Source organism: Sus scrofa, chromosome 13, assembly GCF_000003025.6.
Source record: "Sus scrofa isolate TJ Tabasco breed Duroc chromosome 13, Sscrofa11.1, whole genome shotgun sequence".
Classification (NCBI taxonomy): domain Eukaryota; kingdom Metazoa; phylum Chordata; class Mammalia; order Artiodactyla; family Suidae; genus Sus; species Sus scrofa.
This window is the reverse complement of record NC_010455.5, coordinates 77,352,973-77,369,957: the sequence shown is the minus strand read 5'-3', so window position 1 is coordinate 77,369,957 and position 16,985 is coordinate 77,352,973. Positions and strand designations below refer to the sequence as shown.

Sequence of the window (16,985 nt, the reverse complement as noted above, 5' to 3'; positions counted from 1 at the left end):
TACAGGCCAGGGGCTACAGCTCCGATTCGACCCCTAGCCTGGGAACCTCCATATGCTGCGGGGACATCCCTGGAAAAGATAAAAAGACAAAAAAAAAAATTTTTAATGAAAAATAGGGATAAACATTTCACAAAATAGGAATTCAATGCCACTTTAAAAAAAAAATGAAAAGGTGCTCATCTCCGTTGGTAATTAAATAAATACCACATTAAGGTAGTATTCATACATAATCAAATCACCAGATTTAAAACATCTGATGATATCACATATTGGTAAAAACATGGAGCTACAAGAACTGTCAAAGACTATTACAGTCACTTTGGACAAAAGTTTGGCACTATCTACTATAAATACACCTTATTTGACCCAGCAATCCTTTTCCTACAGCAGTGATTCTCAAAGTGTGGTCCCGAGACCCTGGAGGATTTCCAAGCCAGGCTCATAATCTCACACTATTTTCATAATAAGAGGGAGATGTCATTTGTTTTATTTATTCTAATTCTCTCACAGATGTAAATTGGAATGTTGGTGTCATATCAAAGAATATCCACGTTTATCCCTGGAGACTAATCTGTGACACTGGATTTTCTTCATATATTTCAGTCATTAAATTTTGTTTGTTTTATGTACATTTCTGTCTGAGTGTTATAGTCCATATTAAAAATTATTTAAAACAAAATAACTATTTCAGTATAAAATTTGGATAAAAACAGTTTTTTAAATTTCCCCTTAAAAATCTAAGGCAAAGTATTCATAACAGTCCATTTTTCTTTAAAGCATATTGTCATTTGGATCCATGTTTATCAAGACACATTATATCTCTATTCTCTAGATTGGTATGTTGGTTTGTCTTTTTTTAACTATTCTTTTATACATTCCCATTAATTGTATAAAAATTTGGATTTGAAATCTTATTGTAAGATAAAAACTGATAAATGTTTTTCTCTTAATGTGCAAACGTAAATTATGTCTCATTTGTTTGAATTTTTTATTTGATACAGATAGTCGTACAGGCACTGCAGTGTTCCCATTACTCGATTCTTTGGCAGTTGGTGAAAATTACTGATGGTTCTCCTTCCAAAGTAAGTAAGAGTTTCTGTAGGCAGAAGGGTTATTACTAAAACAAAATAACTTTCTTTAACTCATTGTTTAATAGTTTATTTTATCAATTATTATAATAAATTATAATTTTTAATAAAATATATAATAATTATTGTTATCAATTCTTGCTTTATCCTGTAAGTATATTTTACTCCTTTGGAAGATAAACAGTTTTTTGAGTAATAAACACAGAGTTGTTTATATACACAAAGTTTAAATTATTATAAGAAATAACTGTAGCTGAAACCACAAGAGCTCTGATGGGTGATGTCCTGTGAAAAAGAATAATACTGAAAGACAATAATAGTATGTAGCTTTCAGTTCTGGCATCATAGCAGCTTGGGGCCCAAATTAACAACATTCTATTTTTAAATGTCTTATAATATTGCATTTAAAAAATTATATTTTAATTTTTAATCTATCCATGACTATGCAAAGCAAAAGAGAAAATTCAAACCAATGGTTAAGTGAAACTAGGATCCAAGAGAGTCAGAGTACTGAAACCTTAAGGATATTTTCTAATCTAGACAAATGCTAAGGCCCTTCCAAGGAGAAATGTCTGATAGGTAACATATCTCCCTAATAAAGTTGGGATTCTAAAGAGCTACTCCCAACATGAGGATAAATTAGAAATAAACCCATACCAGTTCCATTCATGGGGGAATAGAAGGAAAACAGCCTGGCTTAATGTTTGTCATTAATTAAAGGGAAGAAAATAAGTCTCCATGACAGTTTTTAACCATGAACTAGCTTCTACATAGGTTTCCATGTTAAATTCATACTATTTCTGTGGTCCATTTAAAAAAAAGAAAAAAGGAGTTCCCTGGTGGCTCAGTGGGTTAAGAACCCAGTGTTGTCAGTGCTGTGGCCTGGGTTCGATCCCTGTCCCAGGAGCTTCTGCATGCCCTGGGCACAGCCCTGCGCACCCCCCCCCCAAAAAAAAAACCACACACACAGAAAAATTAAGATTTTTATTTAAGTAAAATGTTATATAGTGGTGGTGTCTCCAAGCACATAACAGAATCGAATATAAATCCATTCTAAAGGAACTTGTCTCAAAGAATTTTCCATAAAGCTTTAAGAAAAATGAGCTCATAGTAAAAAACAATTTTGCTATAAAGAAAACCATTAACCATGAATAGAACCATGAAGAGAAATCAGACTAAAAAAAAATTTTATATGTTGCAGTTACATGCAATAAATATAAAACAAATGTTACAGTTGTCTTATGAAGCCAGAGAGGCTTAAACATATAATTAAAGAGCAAACACTTGATAAACCAAATAAAAATACTATGATATATATGTATCCTCAACTTAAAAAACAGAAGTGATTCAACTTAAAGAACACTAACACATTTCCATATAGAGTCACCTGCTTGATATGGAGTAAAACAGAAGTGATTCAACTTAAAGAACACTAATACATTTCCATATAGAATCACCTGCTTGATATGAAGTAGTCTTTTCTCAAAGAAAGAAATTTTTGTTCTTTTTGTCCTTTCTAATTAATAATTTGAGGATTTCTGTGCCTTTGGAGGTAGTTGGGGGTTTTGTTCATTTTCGGTTAAAAGGACAGTTATGTATTGGTTAGCTTAGGTTTTTCCTATTTTATTAATAACTTCAGTCTTAAAAAACAAAAAGTAAACCTTTTATTGGTAACAAAAACCACTTTAAAACTGTATTACATTTTCATTTTTTATGAAATGTTCTTTAGTATAAGATTAAAGGAGATGGGGTATAAATAATTTAAAATTTGATGAGTTCCTGGGAGTTTCTATTGTGGAGCAGTGGAAAAGAATCTGACTATCATCCATGAGAATGAGGGTTCAATCCCTGGCCTTGCTCAGTGGGTTGGGGATCCAGCATTGCCCTGAGCTGTGACGGAGGTCACAGACACAGCTCAGATCCAGCACTGATTTAGCTGTGGCATAGGCTGGCAGGTGTAGCTCTGATTCAACCCCTAGCCAGGGAACTTTCATGTGCTGCAGGTGTGGCCTTGAAAAAAAAAACCAAAGAAATAAAATATGAGGAGTTAGTATTATGGCTCAGCAGTATCAAACCCAGCTAGTATGTAGGTTTGATCCCTGGCTTCACACAGTGGATTAAAGATCTGGCATTGCTGTGAGCTGTGGTGTAGGTCACAGACGCTGCTTGGATCCTGCATTCCTGTGGCTGTGGTGTAGGCCGGCAGCTGCAGCTCCAATTGGATCCCTAGCCCAGGAACTTCCATATGCCATGGGTGCAGCCTTAAAAAGTACAAAAAATAAATAAAATAAAATTCGAAAGCAAGAGCTTATATGTATACAAAATGTTATTCTGATTTTTTTCACCAGGTTGATTTTTGTATTCAGTTTTTTCCCACTGAGATCATTTTGGTTATCTGAGTTACTTGTATTTTAGCTGAATGTTGGTAATTGCATTTTAGTAACTTTGGAATATTTACTAGCCTAAAACTTTAGCATAATGAGTGGTTATTTCCTCCATTAAATTTAATTTACATTTTGTCCTTTTACAACTAGATTCCATAATTAGAGTGAGAATCTCTCTTTTGGACCTACCTCTTTGAAGATTTTCAGTATTTTTCCTATTAAAATAGAATTATTCTGAGAGTCCTGCCTTTCTGTTTAATTTTCATCTGGTAAATTCTCCCAATAAAAATTGTACTACAGAATTTGTAGTTGTCATTGCCCCAGTGGCAGTGCAGATTTTGAGGCCAGCACTGATATTCTTTAGTCCAGAAAGAATGCCAGAGTATCTTTTACCTGCTTTATGGTTCAGTTGATTTCTATTTATAATTTTATGTGCATTTATATCACATGTGAAATTCTCCTGACTTAGGTGTTTCTCTGGTTATTTCTTCTCACTTTGAAGTTATTGGTATTTTTTGTGAACCAAAGTGTACTCAGTAATCATATATCACTTGTGTCTATAGTTTAAAAGTGGTTCTCTCAAAGTGATAATCTTGAAAAACATTAATCTTCAGGATCCATGCAAACTTTAAAAATTAATGCTTTGGGAGTTCCCTGGTGTCTCAATGGTTTAAGGATCTGGTGTCACTGCAGTGGCTCAGGTTGCTGCTCTGGCACTGGTTTGGTCCCTGGTCCGGAACTTCTGTATACTGCAGGCACAGCCAAAAAAAAAAAAAATTAATGTTGTTTCATTGCTAATATTCCTCCTTTTAAAACAATTATTTTAATGATTCTTACTTATAGTAGTCAGAAGGTAAAGAATTGCCAAACTCTCTAATCCCCTTTGTGATGTAGGATATCTCTAAAAATTTAAAAGCCACAAGTATAAGCTTTGTACACATATGATCTATATTATTAGCATCTCACTTGATAGGATACCAACTTCCTAAATATAGTCTCAGCCATATCATTAACTTGTATAAATAACCTTGAGACAAGTCACTCAAATAATTTTAAAACATAATTTATATCAAAGCTCTTTATCAGTTGTAAAGGGCTTTATAGATACTAATAACAAGTGAAAAATCACTTATCTGTATTTCAGATAAGTTCTTATGAAGTTAAAAGTTGTATTAGGCCAAACTTTTCCAGCTCTAGAATTCTGCAATCTATGCTGAGCTTAATAACTGTTATACCAAGGATGTCTGGATAAATATCCAAAAATCTTTACGGTGGTTACCTCTGGGAAATAGAAATTCTTTGGGGGCATGCATAAGGAGAGAAATTGACCTTTCGCTTTATACCTTTTGATACCTTTGAGGGGTTGTTTTTGTTGGTTATATTTAACAGTGATATTAATATCACAAAAATTAATTTTTAAAAACTACTGATACAAAAACCCTTGCTTTTCCATCCTAATCTTAGGTTTTGGTTTATCACATATAATTCACTGAGTTGTTTGACTTGGATGAATACTGGAAAAGTGCTATGCTCCGTATTATTTGCTGTAGCATCATTATTCTCTTGTTTGTAAATGTAATATTAGATCTGTAAGAGAATTTGGAAATGATCTGATGAAACTTTTTTGTTTTAGGTAAGGCCTAGAAGGAGACATTATTATTTTTACCTTGTTGATATTTTACATTTTGTTAATCACTTTAATATAAATGCTCTAATTTAATTAAATATTCTTGATAATCCTGTAAAGTGGATGTTATTGTAATCCCATTTTACAGATAAGGAACCTAATGCTTATAAAAATTGAGACTTGTCTAAAACCACAAGTCTCTTGAATCTCAATCTAGTGTCTTTCTGTTAGTACTCTTTAAAATTTTATATTATTAAGCTTTTAACACAACTACATTTATAGTTTTTTGTTGTGGTTGGGTTTTGTAAAAAACAAATTTTCTCCTCACTGAACACAAATTAGCAATACCTCTTTTCAGTTAGGTATTGAAAAGTTAAATCGCATAGCAGTTCTCTGTCATCATTCTGTATCCTTAAAGATATTTAAGTGAGAAGTTACTGTGATTTTAAATGACTTAGTTTGTAATGTCAGTGAGTGAGTTAAAGTATATGGATGACTTTGCTAATGATGCACTTAAAATTCTCTTTTCTTTTTCTTCCCCCCTTTAATTTGTTCCCTGAAATTTAAATGTAATACAGCAGACCCTTGTGTCTATATATTTAACATTTGTAATACTGATTATGTAGAGACAATTTGAAAGTCTTATTACATGAATTAATTTTGTTTTTTGTTGTTGAATAAGTATATTAATATGTAATGACCCATTTGTCTAATGAGGGAGCTAGCCACCAGACTGCTCTGTTTTTCTCTATTCATTGTTATATTTATAGAAACTCATTTAAATCTCTGAAGAGATCACTTACATTTTTAGTTAATAAATTATGCTTATTAGTTCGGGTATAAAATATTATGGTAGAGTGGTTTTCATAAATTTAAGATCTTTTACTTGAGTACATATTCATTGTAAAAACTGTGTAAGTAAAAAAAATCCAAATCTTACCACCTGTGGATAATCACTGTTAATATTTTGGTATATTTTCTTTTAGTACTTTTTCTTACATATTTTTCAGCTTTATTAAGATCATGATATATTTATAAATTTGTGTCTCCTCAATTAACATTTTCTTCATTTATTAAATGTTTATAGATAATATTTTTAATGTATGCATGGTAGTCCATAGTGTAGCTATACCGTAATTTATTTTACCACTCTTCTCTCTTGGATATTTAGGTTGTGTAAACATTTTAACAAATAAAATTAATTCTCTGATGGACATTCTGGTGCAAAAGCTTGTTCTGTGTTTTACATTATTTCATCTTTTTATTCTTAGAAATGAAATTGCTTGGTCAAAGATTGTACATACTTCTGAGGCTTAATACATATTGTCAAATTGCTCTTTAGAAAATACTTTTCTAAAATTTATTTTTCTTCTCTATTGTCATGAACACCGTCTTTCAGGGAATTATGAATGGTAGTTATATTTGAAGTTTAAATTCAAGTTATAATTTAACTCAACAGTGAACACTACTTTGTAAAATGAAGTATATGAGAAGACTGTATCAAGAACAGGATTAGATCTTTATTTGAAATGGAAGTGCACTGGGTTTCACCAATGGGTATTTCCTCTGTTCCCCTAATTTCCAGAGTTGAAGCTCTTTGGCAGTCTCACAGGTCATGCTCAGTATACTTTGCTCCGGTGCCCCCTAGTGCTGGTCCTGTAGAAGCAGCCTTCAGTTTCTCTTCTCTGTAGCAGAAAACATCCTTCTTCCTTCAGCTCCTTCTGGACATATACAAAGACATTTAAAGAGCCAGGTAAATAAGAGTTAGGGCTAAACTAATACCCCTCTTGCCTTTTTTTGGCCTGGGGATTTGAATTTATCCTCAATTTTTTTTTCCTCCTGGGAGGAGCTGCCCTACTCTCTGTAGTCTTAAGTTTGTAGTGCTCTCTCCTGCGTGTTTGTATTTTAGGCAGCTGTAGGAGTAGCATGGGGCAACTACATTCTGGACCCAAGCTTTATTCCTAAGTCTTTAAATTAAAGAAAGTCTGCATCCCTCGAGCTACAAGTCAAATTATTGAGTAGTATAGCATGTTTACTGAAAAATCTGTTCCTCCATTACCCTCTTGACTGAAGGTTCTCCTCTGCAAATTTCAGCTTGTTTACCTCCAAACAAACTGGAGAAAGGAGAAGTTAGGGTGAAGATGGGACTGATGTCGGCCAAGCCCCTTGAGGAGACATCTTTATTTTAACCTTGCTATTCTTCCGACAAACATAGATTCCTAGAAATGTACTGGAAATAGACTTAAATGCATAAAAGTCTACACATCTTCCTCTCCCCTTCTCAGTCCTTTAGAATAAGAAAGAGATAGCTCAGTCAGGGCCTTGCCCCAAATTCCTATAATAGCAAAATATAGATACCTCTCCATCTGCAGAGTTAACTGCTTTGAGGGGGAAGGGAATGGGGCCAAGAGTTAGAAATAATAGCTGTCCCCATAGGAATAAATTTTTAGTAGTGGATAACCATTTTGCTTCATTTTTTTCTAGATCTTCCCCCATCTTTTATTTCTTGAGAATTCTATCTTTAATAACTAGTTAGTTTTAAGCCTTTACTTTTGATCAGTCCATGACTTCAGAGTCATCCTTTGATAGCTTTGCTCCTATTAATATTACCTACTCTTTCAAGTACCTGATTGGCTGGTCTAGGAAAGTTAGGAGAGAAAATCCAAGTCTTGTTTTATATTCATTTCTTGTTCAGCTCTCAGAATATTCTTTGTTTAAAAAATCTGGAATACATAAGTAGATGACTTTATACTGAATTCTGAACTTGTCCAGAATGTTATCTAACTCTTAACATTCTAAAAATCTCTGGGAATCAGAAGTAAATATGTTGAACTTAGAAAAGAACTTATTAAACTTGTAATTCCAACATTCTATTAAGAATTCCATGCCGTGTTTGCAGCCCTATTCCTGGGCCTCTACTTTCAGAACTTGCTTTCTGACAGGAAATAACTTTCTCTCCCTTGAGGGACAGCATAAAGCTTCCTCAGGTTCACTAGTCTGTCCAGTTGGATGCTATTTTTACTTACACAGGGACAGTGATCTTTAAAGTACCTAATTTATAAATACTCTCACTCCTTGAGATAATTAAAACCTCATGATTAAGTAATGAGCCAGGGCTAAGAAGATTTATGCTAAATAGCAATTATTTATAATGTAAAAAATGTGTTTTAACTGAATTTATTAGAGGTCTAAAGCAACATTAAGAATGTCTAAAGAGGGAGTTTCCATTGTGGCTCAGTGGTAACAAACCCAACCAGTATCCATGAGGACATGGATTGGATTCCTGGCCTGTCTCAGTGGGTTAAGGATCTGGTGTTACACGCTTGCAGACGTGGCTTGGATCTGCCATGTCTGTGGCTGTGGCCAGCGGCCACAGCTCCCATTCGACACCTAGCCTGGGAACTTGCATATGCCATGGTGTGGCCTTAAAAAGACCAAAAAAAAATGTAATCACTTTTGTTTTTTATAGTAAGTTTTTTGCTTTGAAAATGCCCCCCCCCCCCGCCAGTGGTCATTTTGTAATTACTAGATATTTGTTAAATGACTTACTGTTGCTGACCCAAATTTATATATATATAAGAATCTTGTAGTTCCTGTCATGACTCAGTGGTTAATCCAGCTAGTATCCATGAAGACACGGGTTCAATCCCTGGCCTTGCTCAGTGGGTTAAGGATCTGGTGTTGCCATGAGCTGTGGTGTAGGTCGCAGATGCACTTCAGATCCTGCATTGCTGTGGCTGTGGTGTAGGCCAGCCACTTCAGCTCCAATTGAACCACTAGCCTGGGAATCTCTGTATGCTGTGGGTGCAGCCCTAAAAAAGACAAACAACAACAACAAAATCTTCCAGTATATAAATAGGATATATTTCCAGCATTTTTTGTATTGGAGGATGGTCTTTTGTAGTCAAATATGAATTCAAATTTTGGTGCCATTTCTTACCACCTGTGACAAAGGTATGCAAGTTACTTCACATTTGAACACTAATGTGATATTCACTGCTGGATAGGGTTGTTGAGAAGATTAAAATAAACCTTTCATTTCAGTCAACAATAACTATTGTTTTGATGGCATTACATTGCAGTCCTATTCTGTGTGTTCCTGATCTTCTCCCCTACCCAAACCAAATATTAATACTAAATGAAATATTATGTAAGGCTATGGGAGTATGTAAACATTCTCGATATCTAGTGTAGGTTTGGAATACAGCATGGTAGATTTTGTCTTCCATCTGTATTTTGGAAAATTTGGGAATTCAAGTCACTCACTTTGGTCCTAACAGTCACTACTTTTCCCCTGTTCCTCTGACTCCTCCTTTAGCTTCCTTCATCTTTGTACACCACAGAAAAGAAATCAGAAGATGTTTTGGAACTTCAGTAGGCAGCTTAAGGGTTCCTGGATCATAAGTGGATTAGCCTTTGAGGCAATGGCAGGAGTCAGCAGGTGGGGATTCAGATCGCCAAGAACAGCAGCAACATTGAAAACTAGGTATTACATTTGGGGTTTAAATATCCAATAGTTATTTTATTGTATATTCACAGAAATGGCACACTCTCTCCTTACCCTCAAAAGAGAAGCTAGTAGCAGTCATTAATACAAGAAAGCAATTTCAAAGGTATTATATAAGAGTGTACCCTAACACAGTGGTGAGGCTTTTTATCTCTTGCACTCTGATGTGTCCCAAGTGAATGAATTTAGTTGCATCTGTTTCTATTATATTTAATTTGACTAATGACTTAATTGAGCTAAAGAATAATTTAATGAGCCTCGTTATATGTTAGTGATGATGCTAAGTACACATAAATAGTTTATACTTCCAATGATCTTTATAGCCCAATACAAACTGGATGGGCTACAGCCCATGGGCCAAATCTGGCCAGACACCTGTTTTTGTAAATAAAGTTTTAATGCTCATTCATATATATACTGGCTGAAGCTGCTTTCTTACTCCAGTGGCAGATTATGACCCACAAAGCCTAGAATACTTACTCTCTGACCCCTTACACAAAAAGTTTGCCAGTTTCTGGCCTAGTACCATTATCCCTTGGTCTTTTTTGTCAGTAACTCTCTTTGCTTATTCTGGATAACTCGTTTAGTTTTGTGCTCTATTTTTATCATGAAAATTGATCGCTAAATTCTTAACAGGCTCTATTTTTCATATTCTAAGATATTTGGCCTAATCCAAGTCCTTATTTCTGTTTTATATCTTCCCATTCTGTGTATTTGTCTGATAATGTTGAACTAGTTTTGTGTATTTACTGCTAGTTTTTCCATTGCTAGTTATTTATTGCTTTTCTATTGCTAAGATAATCTGGCTGATTATCTTAATTAGTATTTCACAGTTGTGGATAAAAGGACAGCTAAATTTTCTAGATAAAATTACCCATTTAAAATCTCGTGTTTTGTGTGTTTAGAAATTAAACCCTTATCTTTCCTCACTGACTATAATTGTATTGAGATATTTGACTCGTAAGGGACAGTCTACACCTAAGATCTGTTTTTTCTTCCCTAGATGTTCGGGTAAGTCAAGTTTGAGCCTTCAGATCTTTGAGAAAACTTCTAAAATTGTTTATATGATAAATTCACCATCCTAATTATGTCAGTCTTATTTGAGGGTCTTCACTGTTGAGATTTTGCTGACCAGGGTATATTTGAATTAAGGTGATGTTTTAAAAGTATACTTTGATCAATTGGTTTCATTTAGGGAAAAACATTTGAAAGGAAGCACCATATTCTTGGTCTGTATATTTCTTGTATGGACTACGAGAGGGGAATACCTTCAGTTTTCATCTTTATACTTCAGGTGTTCTGGCTAGGAAGAATTTATTTAAGTAGAATTCCATTGTGTTCAAAGTGTTAAAGGCACTCCCTAAACATCCTATTTTCTTAAAATTGCAGCCTAAATAACTTGTTCTTGGGTTTTTTTTTGTTTGTTTGTTTGTTTTTCAGTGTCTGTTGGGTTGACTAGCATTTTTGTTTATATATAAATATATTTGAGTAATTTGAATTTAAAAGTTCTTACCTCCAAACTGCTCCCTGTTTTTTCAGTATATTAATTTTCTGGCATTATAGAAAGAGTCATTACAGTAAAATGGTTAAGGGCACAGACTCTGGAGACAAACTGCTTTTGCTAATTCAGTACTCCACTTAACTATCTCTGTCTTTGGGCTTGCATTTAACATTTCTGTGCCTGTTTCTCTGTATGTAGAATGGGAATGATAAATATCAATACCCATCACAGTCAAGATTCGTTAATATGTGAAAAGCCTAGATTAGTGCCTGGCACTCAGTAAGTGCCAATAGATGTTAACTTTATGTAGTGTAAGATGCTAACATAGTGAAGTTTGTAGGAAAATTATAGGATAAATAAAGTACTGTGTTCAGAAATCCAGAAGAACCTAAATTCTATCCCCAGCTGTTCAAAGAAATTTACTGTATGAGATTAACTAACTGTTAAATATACATTATCTGTGCCTATTTGCCTAAACGTATTGGTATTTATATTTCTCTCAATGGAATCTGATTACAATAAAACTAACTTTCTTCAGCACTCAGTATTTTTAGGTTGCATCCAAATCTAGGCTAAACGTTAGTGCTAAAGAAGGCCTTTAACGTCTTATTTCCTTGATAGCTTCCCATTTTCACTTTTTAAAAAAGCTACTACTGATTAGTCATCAATAGGTTGCTTAGTTATGAGGTTAAATTTACAACTCCTCAGATGAATTCGCAAGTAATCTTTACATAGGACGTACTTGCTTTATGATTGACCTTTAAAGGAGTATTTTGCCTCCAGCTCCAAAGATAGCTGATTCCCTAGACTGCTTCTAACTGCCCACTTAACCATGAAATTTAAGGGAATGAAGAAGCATTAACATCTTTTTTTTTTTTTTTTTTTTTTTTTTTGTCTTTTTAGGTCCGTACCCATGGCATATGTAAGTTCCCAGGCTAGGGGTCAAATTGGAGCTGCAGCTGCCAGCCTATACCACAGCCACAGCAACTCGGGATCCAAGCCATGCTGTGATCTACATCACAGTTCACAGCAACACCAGATCCTTAACGCACTGAGCAAGGTCAGGGATCAAACCTGCATTCTCATGGATACTAGTCCGGCTCCTTACCACTAAGCTGTGACAGAAACTCCATTTGTTAACTCTATTTATTGTTTGATGAAATAAACACATTACACGTTTGTCCCTTGGATTGTGGTATCATCTTTATTATGTGTATTTATATTTCATTCGGCAAATATTTACTAAATACCTGCCCATGTGCCAAGCACTATTCCAGGTACTAGAAATGGAAGTGAACTTTTGTCCTTTGAATACTAGGTTTACTGGTTAGCACCTATATGTTCTCATTTGAGTGCCTAGATTAATTCAGCAGAATCACAGAATGCCATAGCACCTCAGAGAATATGGTTCAACCCTCTTGTTTGTAGCCAGTTAATCTCATGGCCTGCATTTTGTTTTTCTTTCAGTTATTTATTCAACAAGCATTCTCAAACCTTTTTTATTAAAAAAGTCAACAAAGACCCCAAAAGACATTTCTAGAAGCCATCCTGTTTTTGTTATCTCTTTTTTATCTTTTGTTCATTTTCTACTGCATTCTTTGTTTTTATTTTATTTATTTATTTTATGGCCACAACCATGGCATATGGAAGTTCCCGGGCCAGGGATTGACTCCAGATTGCAGTTGTGACCTTCTCTGCAGCTGTGAAATGCTCAGTACTTTAACCCACTGCGCCAGGCTGGGGATCAAACCCACACTTCCACAGAAACCCAAGCTACTGCAGTCAGATTCTTAACCCACTCTGCCACAGCAGGAACTCCCATGGTCAAACTTTTTTTGAAAGAGTTGCCTTCTTCATCTTTCTACTCATGGGCAGTTTGCTTTTAAATAAAAGTGATCTTTTAATTCCTGTAAAAATGTTCTCCCCAAGGTCATGCACAATCTCCTTGCTTTATCCTTGGAATACTTTTTTAATCCTTTTCTCTTGGTGGCATTTGTCCTAGTTAAACTACTCCATTCATTTTTAAATGTTTTCTTACTTCTAGGATGCCATATTTTGGTTTTGCTCCTACTTCTCAGACCATTTCTTAGGTTTTATCATGTGTTCTTTTTTCTCATCTCTCTATTAAATATTGGTGTTCCCTAGGATACTTTTGTCAGCCCTCTTAACAGATTCTCCTTGAACAGTCTCATCTATTTCCATTGTTTCTGTTGCCATCTAAATGCAGAGGACTTCAAAATCTCTATTCTTGCTCAAATTCTTTACTGTGGGCTTTGAACTCATCCATCTGCCTACTAGACATCTCCAGTAGGGTATCTCTCAAGGATCTTAGATCATCATTTGTAAAGCTGAACTGTTACCTTAGCATTTGTTCCTGCATTGAGTACCTCCATGACTTTATACTGTAATTCATTCAGTAGCAAGTTACCTAGAAATTTAGGAGTAACATCAGCATCCCCGTTCTGATTAGTTCTGAAATTCTGTCAGTTCTGTTGCTTTAATTTCTCTTCACTGTTCATATCTTGACTCTGACATTTTCTTTTCAGGCCCTCATTTTAGATTATTCCTATTGCCTTTGTGAAGAAATACAAAACAATGATTAGAAGCATGGACTTTAGAGTCAAATAACCCTAGGTTTGGATCCTTACTCTATCACTTAGAATCTGTAGGTACTCTGAACTTTAGCTTCCTCATCTATAAAATAGAAATATTACCACTTACTTTATAGGGTAATCGTGAAACTTAAATTTATGCCCCTTAAAACACAATACTTGGTCTATAATAAGCCCTTGACTGAAGATTGTATTTACTATTAACTAACGTCCTTATTCTATATCATTCCCCCTTCTGCTTAGAATATGGTATTAACATAAATTTTTACCATGTATATGATAAAAAATCCTTATTCATTAGTTCCTTATTGCTAGAGTTCCTTTTGTGGTTCAGGGGTAACAAACCCAAATAGTATCCATAAGGATGCTGGTTCAATCCCTGGCCTCACTTAGTGGGTTAAGGATCTGGCATTGCTGTGAGCTGCAGTATAGGTCACGGATGCCTCAGATCCTGTGTTGCTATGGCTGTGGCGTAGATTGCCAGCTGCAGCTCTGATTCGACCCCTAGAATGGGAGCTTCCATATACCACACATGCAATCCTAAAAAAGAGAAAAAAAAGTTTCTTATTGCCAACAGGAAAATAGCCAAATGATTTAACACGGTGTTTTAAATAGTCTCCTGATTAAATGAAAATTGCTCCTCTTTTTCTTTTCTCACCGCTCCTCCCTATTTATGCCCCAAATACAGTAAATTAAGGTCTCATAAAAGCACCCCCAAGGCTGAACATTCTATGCCCTCTGGAACACCATTCCCTATAGGTAGATAATTTTTAGTTGTTATTTAGAACTCAGCTTTATCTTCTTTGGGAACCTTTCTGTAACCACTTTTTACTGTGTTAGGCTTTCTAGCATAGCACTCTTGACATCCTTTAGCAGCTGCCTGTTCTCTTGTCTATTTCCTTTAATGCAATGTGAGTCTTTAAAATTAAAGAAGTGGTCAAGGAAAGTCAAGGTTTGGTTATTGAATGTTCATCTGCAGGAACATTAAAGATTCTGGAGGCAGTGTCCTTTTTACTACTCTGCACAAAATATGTTCTTATTCCTTCTAAATACTGTACTCATTTTAGCAAAAGGAAATATATATGATTTTTTAAGTATCAGTTTTGGGATGTGAAGATCCCAAAAAGGAATAAACTATCATCTGTACAAAATAGAGTAGCTTAAAGAATTCTAGTTTCATAGAGTACTTTTTTTAGCGATTTCTACATCAGCTTATGGTCATTTAATTACTCTTCATTACTGTTTTAAATATCATAATACTGAATTATCTGCATGCGTCTTGCTCATTAGCCAGTGAGAATAGGAGCTCTATTATCAGACAGTCCTGGTTTCAAACCCTTGGTAATAATAACTGCTTCTTCTAATCAATATAAATACTAAATTATGTAACAGCCCTCATACCAGTGCTTGGAACTTTATACATGCTTGATAAATTTAAATTTCCTTTCATACTTTTCAAATGTTTCATATCAAGTATTATATGGCCATCTGATTAAATCCTGTTCACCACTCCAATCTTAGATTAAAGCTCATCTTTCTATGAAGCTGCCTCCAGCCTAGCTCTGTCTGGTACAGTTAGAATTAATACTCCCCCCCCCAAAAAAAAGTGAACACTTAATTACTCTCTAATTGTTTTAACTCCCTGCTAAGATGTTAACACTGAGTATATAGACACTACTTTAAAGCTCTCTCTTTTTTTCCCTTGACATTTTGCGGAGTGCTGAGAATATGGGAGAAATTCAGTACACATTTGTTGCTTAAATGATTTTTCCAGTGTGCTGCTGTGTTCCCTCACTTTATCACCAGCTAGTATTTGTTATAGGGATGACTAACAATTTTAATATTAGCCTAAGTAAACCATATTTATAAAGGAAAATATGTTAGAGGAAACCATACTGAGCATTCCAAAGCTAAATAGAACTGAGTATTTGGGATTATCTGTTTCCCATTTCCATTAAGATAAACTAGGAAATAACTATATGATTTGCTTCCCAACATTAAATTTGGTTTTATGAATTGCTTTAACAATAAATCAGTTTGGCTATTTTCCATTTATTATTTCTTTTGGATCAGTTTTTTTTTTAGAATACTGTAATTCATGGTTGCAAATTTGAAATGTGTCTTACAGGAGGATTTGTTGGTATTGAGGAAAACAGTGAAATCCTTTTTGGCTGTTTGCCAACAGTGCCTATCTAATGTTAATACTCCAGTGAAGGAACAGGTAAGAAATTATCAGTTAAGAGCGCTCAATAAAAATAACTCAAATGTATTAAAAAAACAGTAAGAAGGTGTAATTTTTATGGCGGTTCTTAGCATGTAGGTCTATCTCTAACATTTGTGGGACCTGTGACAAGAATATTTAAGTTATAAAGCAAGCTAACAAACCTGTTATAAGTGTTTGTTCCTTAACGAGTTATACCTTCATAATGGCCTGGAAGGCTGGGTTTCAATTTAGAATTCTTGATTCTTAAAAGTTCTATGTCAGAACTTGGAGAGTTAGGGAACTGGTATAGGGCTCACTTTCTCATCTCACTTTCAGCTCTTTCCCATACAAGGAAGAACTCACACGTGCATGTGAACTTTTCAGTCCACATATCCGAACTTTGTCAACATCCCTCAAACAGACATCCTTGATTACCCTGAGGCCTGGGAGTACGCAATGGGGATGCATTGTGCCTAGGAAAGATGCCTGAATCCCTGTCCCTGAACTGTAAAGTAGGGGTATAGCATATACCATTGGTCCACCAGACTCCTCACCCCTTGGAAAGTAGCATAGCTCAAAGACGGTCAAAGTGGAGCCCAAAGGCAATACCGTTTTCATGAAGTGATTTTGTAAACTATTTAACTATACTGTTCTGTTAGGAAGTACTTTTATAGAAAACAGATGTACCTTTTCAGTGTTGTTTTTTATTAGGATATTGAGCTAGAAAAAGAGTCTTTATCTGTTACCCTTTGCTGCCTCTTCATACAAATGGGTTATCACAGGTCTCTTCTTTATTAAGTTATCAGTATCTTACTTAAAATGGGAACAAAAATAGTCTTTCCTAAACCTTATTCTCAAAGCCTTCTGAACTCAACCAACGCTAAAAAGTACCCAGCCTAGCACATTTAAGCCAGAAATTCAGTGTTTCTACATCATCACTGTTTGGTGACATCTCAAAGTATGGCCTCAATTTAAAAAGTATATTTCCCTGGTTTCTCTTCATGCTCTCCTCTTTTCAAGTGACTGTTTCTATATTTATGTATTTCATAGTTGTGTACCTAGA

At 34.8% G+C, this 16,985-nt stretch overlaps 1 protein-coding gene across 3 annotated transcripts in view; it reads left to right on the top strand.

Annotated features, from left to right (window-relative positions):
• Nucleotides 1–16,985, top strand: part of STAG1 (stromal antigen 1) — a 541,662-nt gene that overhangs the window by 493,576 nt on the left and 31,101 nt on the right. For all 3 annotated transcript variants that reach the window (XM_021071121.1, XM_021071122.1, XM_021071123.1), the window contains 2 exons: nt 1,002–1,082; nt 15,848–15,940. In XM_021071121.1, coding sequence (XP_020926780.1) covers nt 1,002–1,082; nt 15,848–15,940 — 174 coding nt within the window. The remainder of the gene's footprint in view (nt 1–1,001; nt 1,083–15,847; nt 15,941–16,985) is intronic.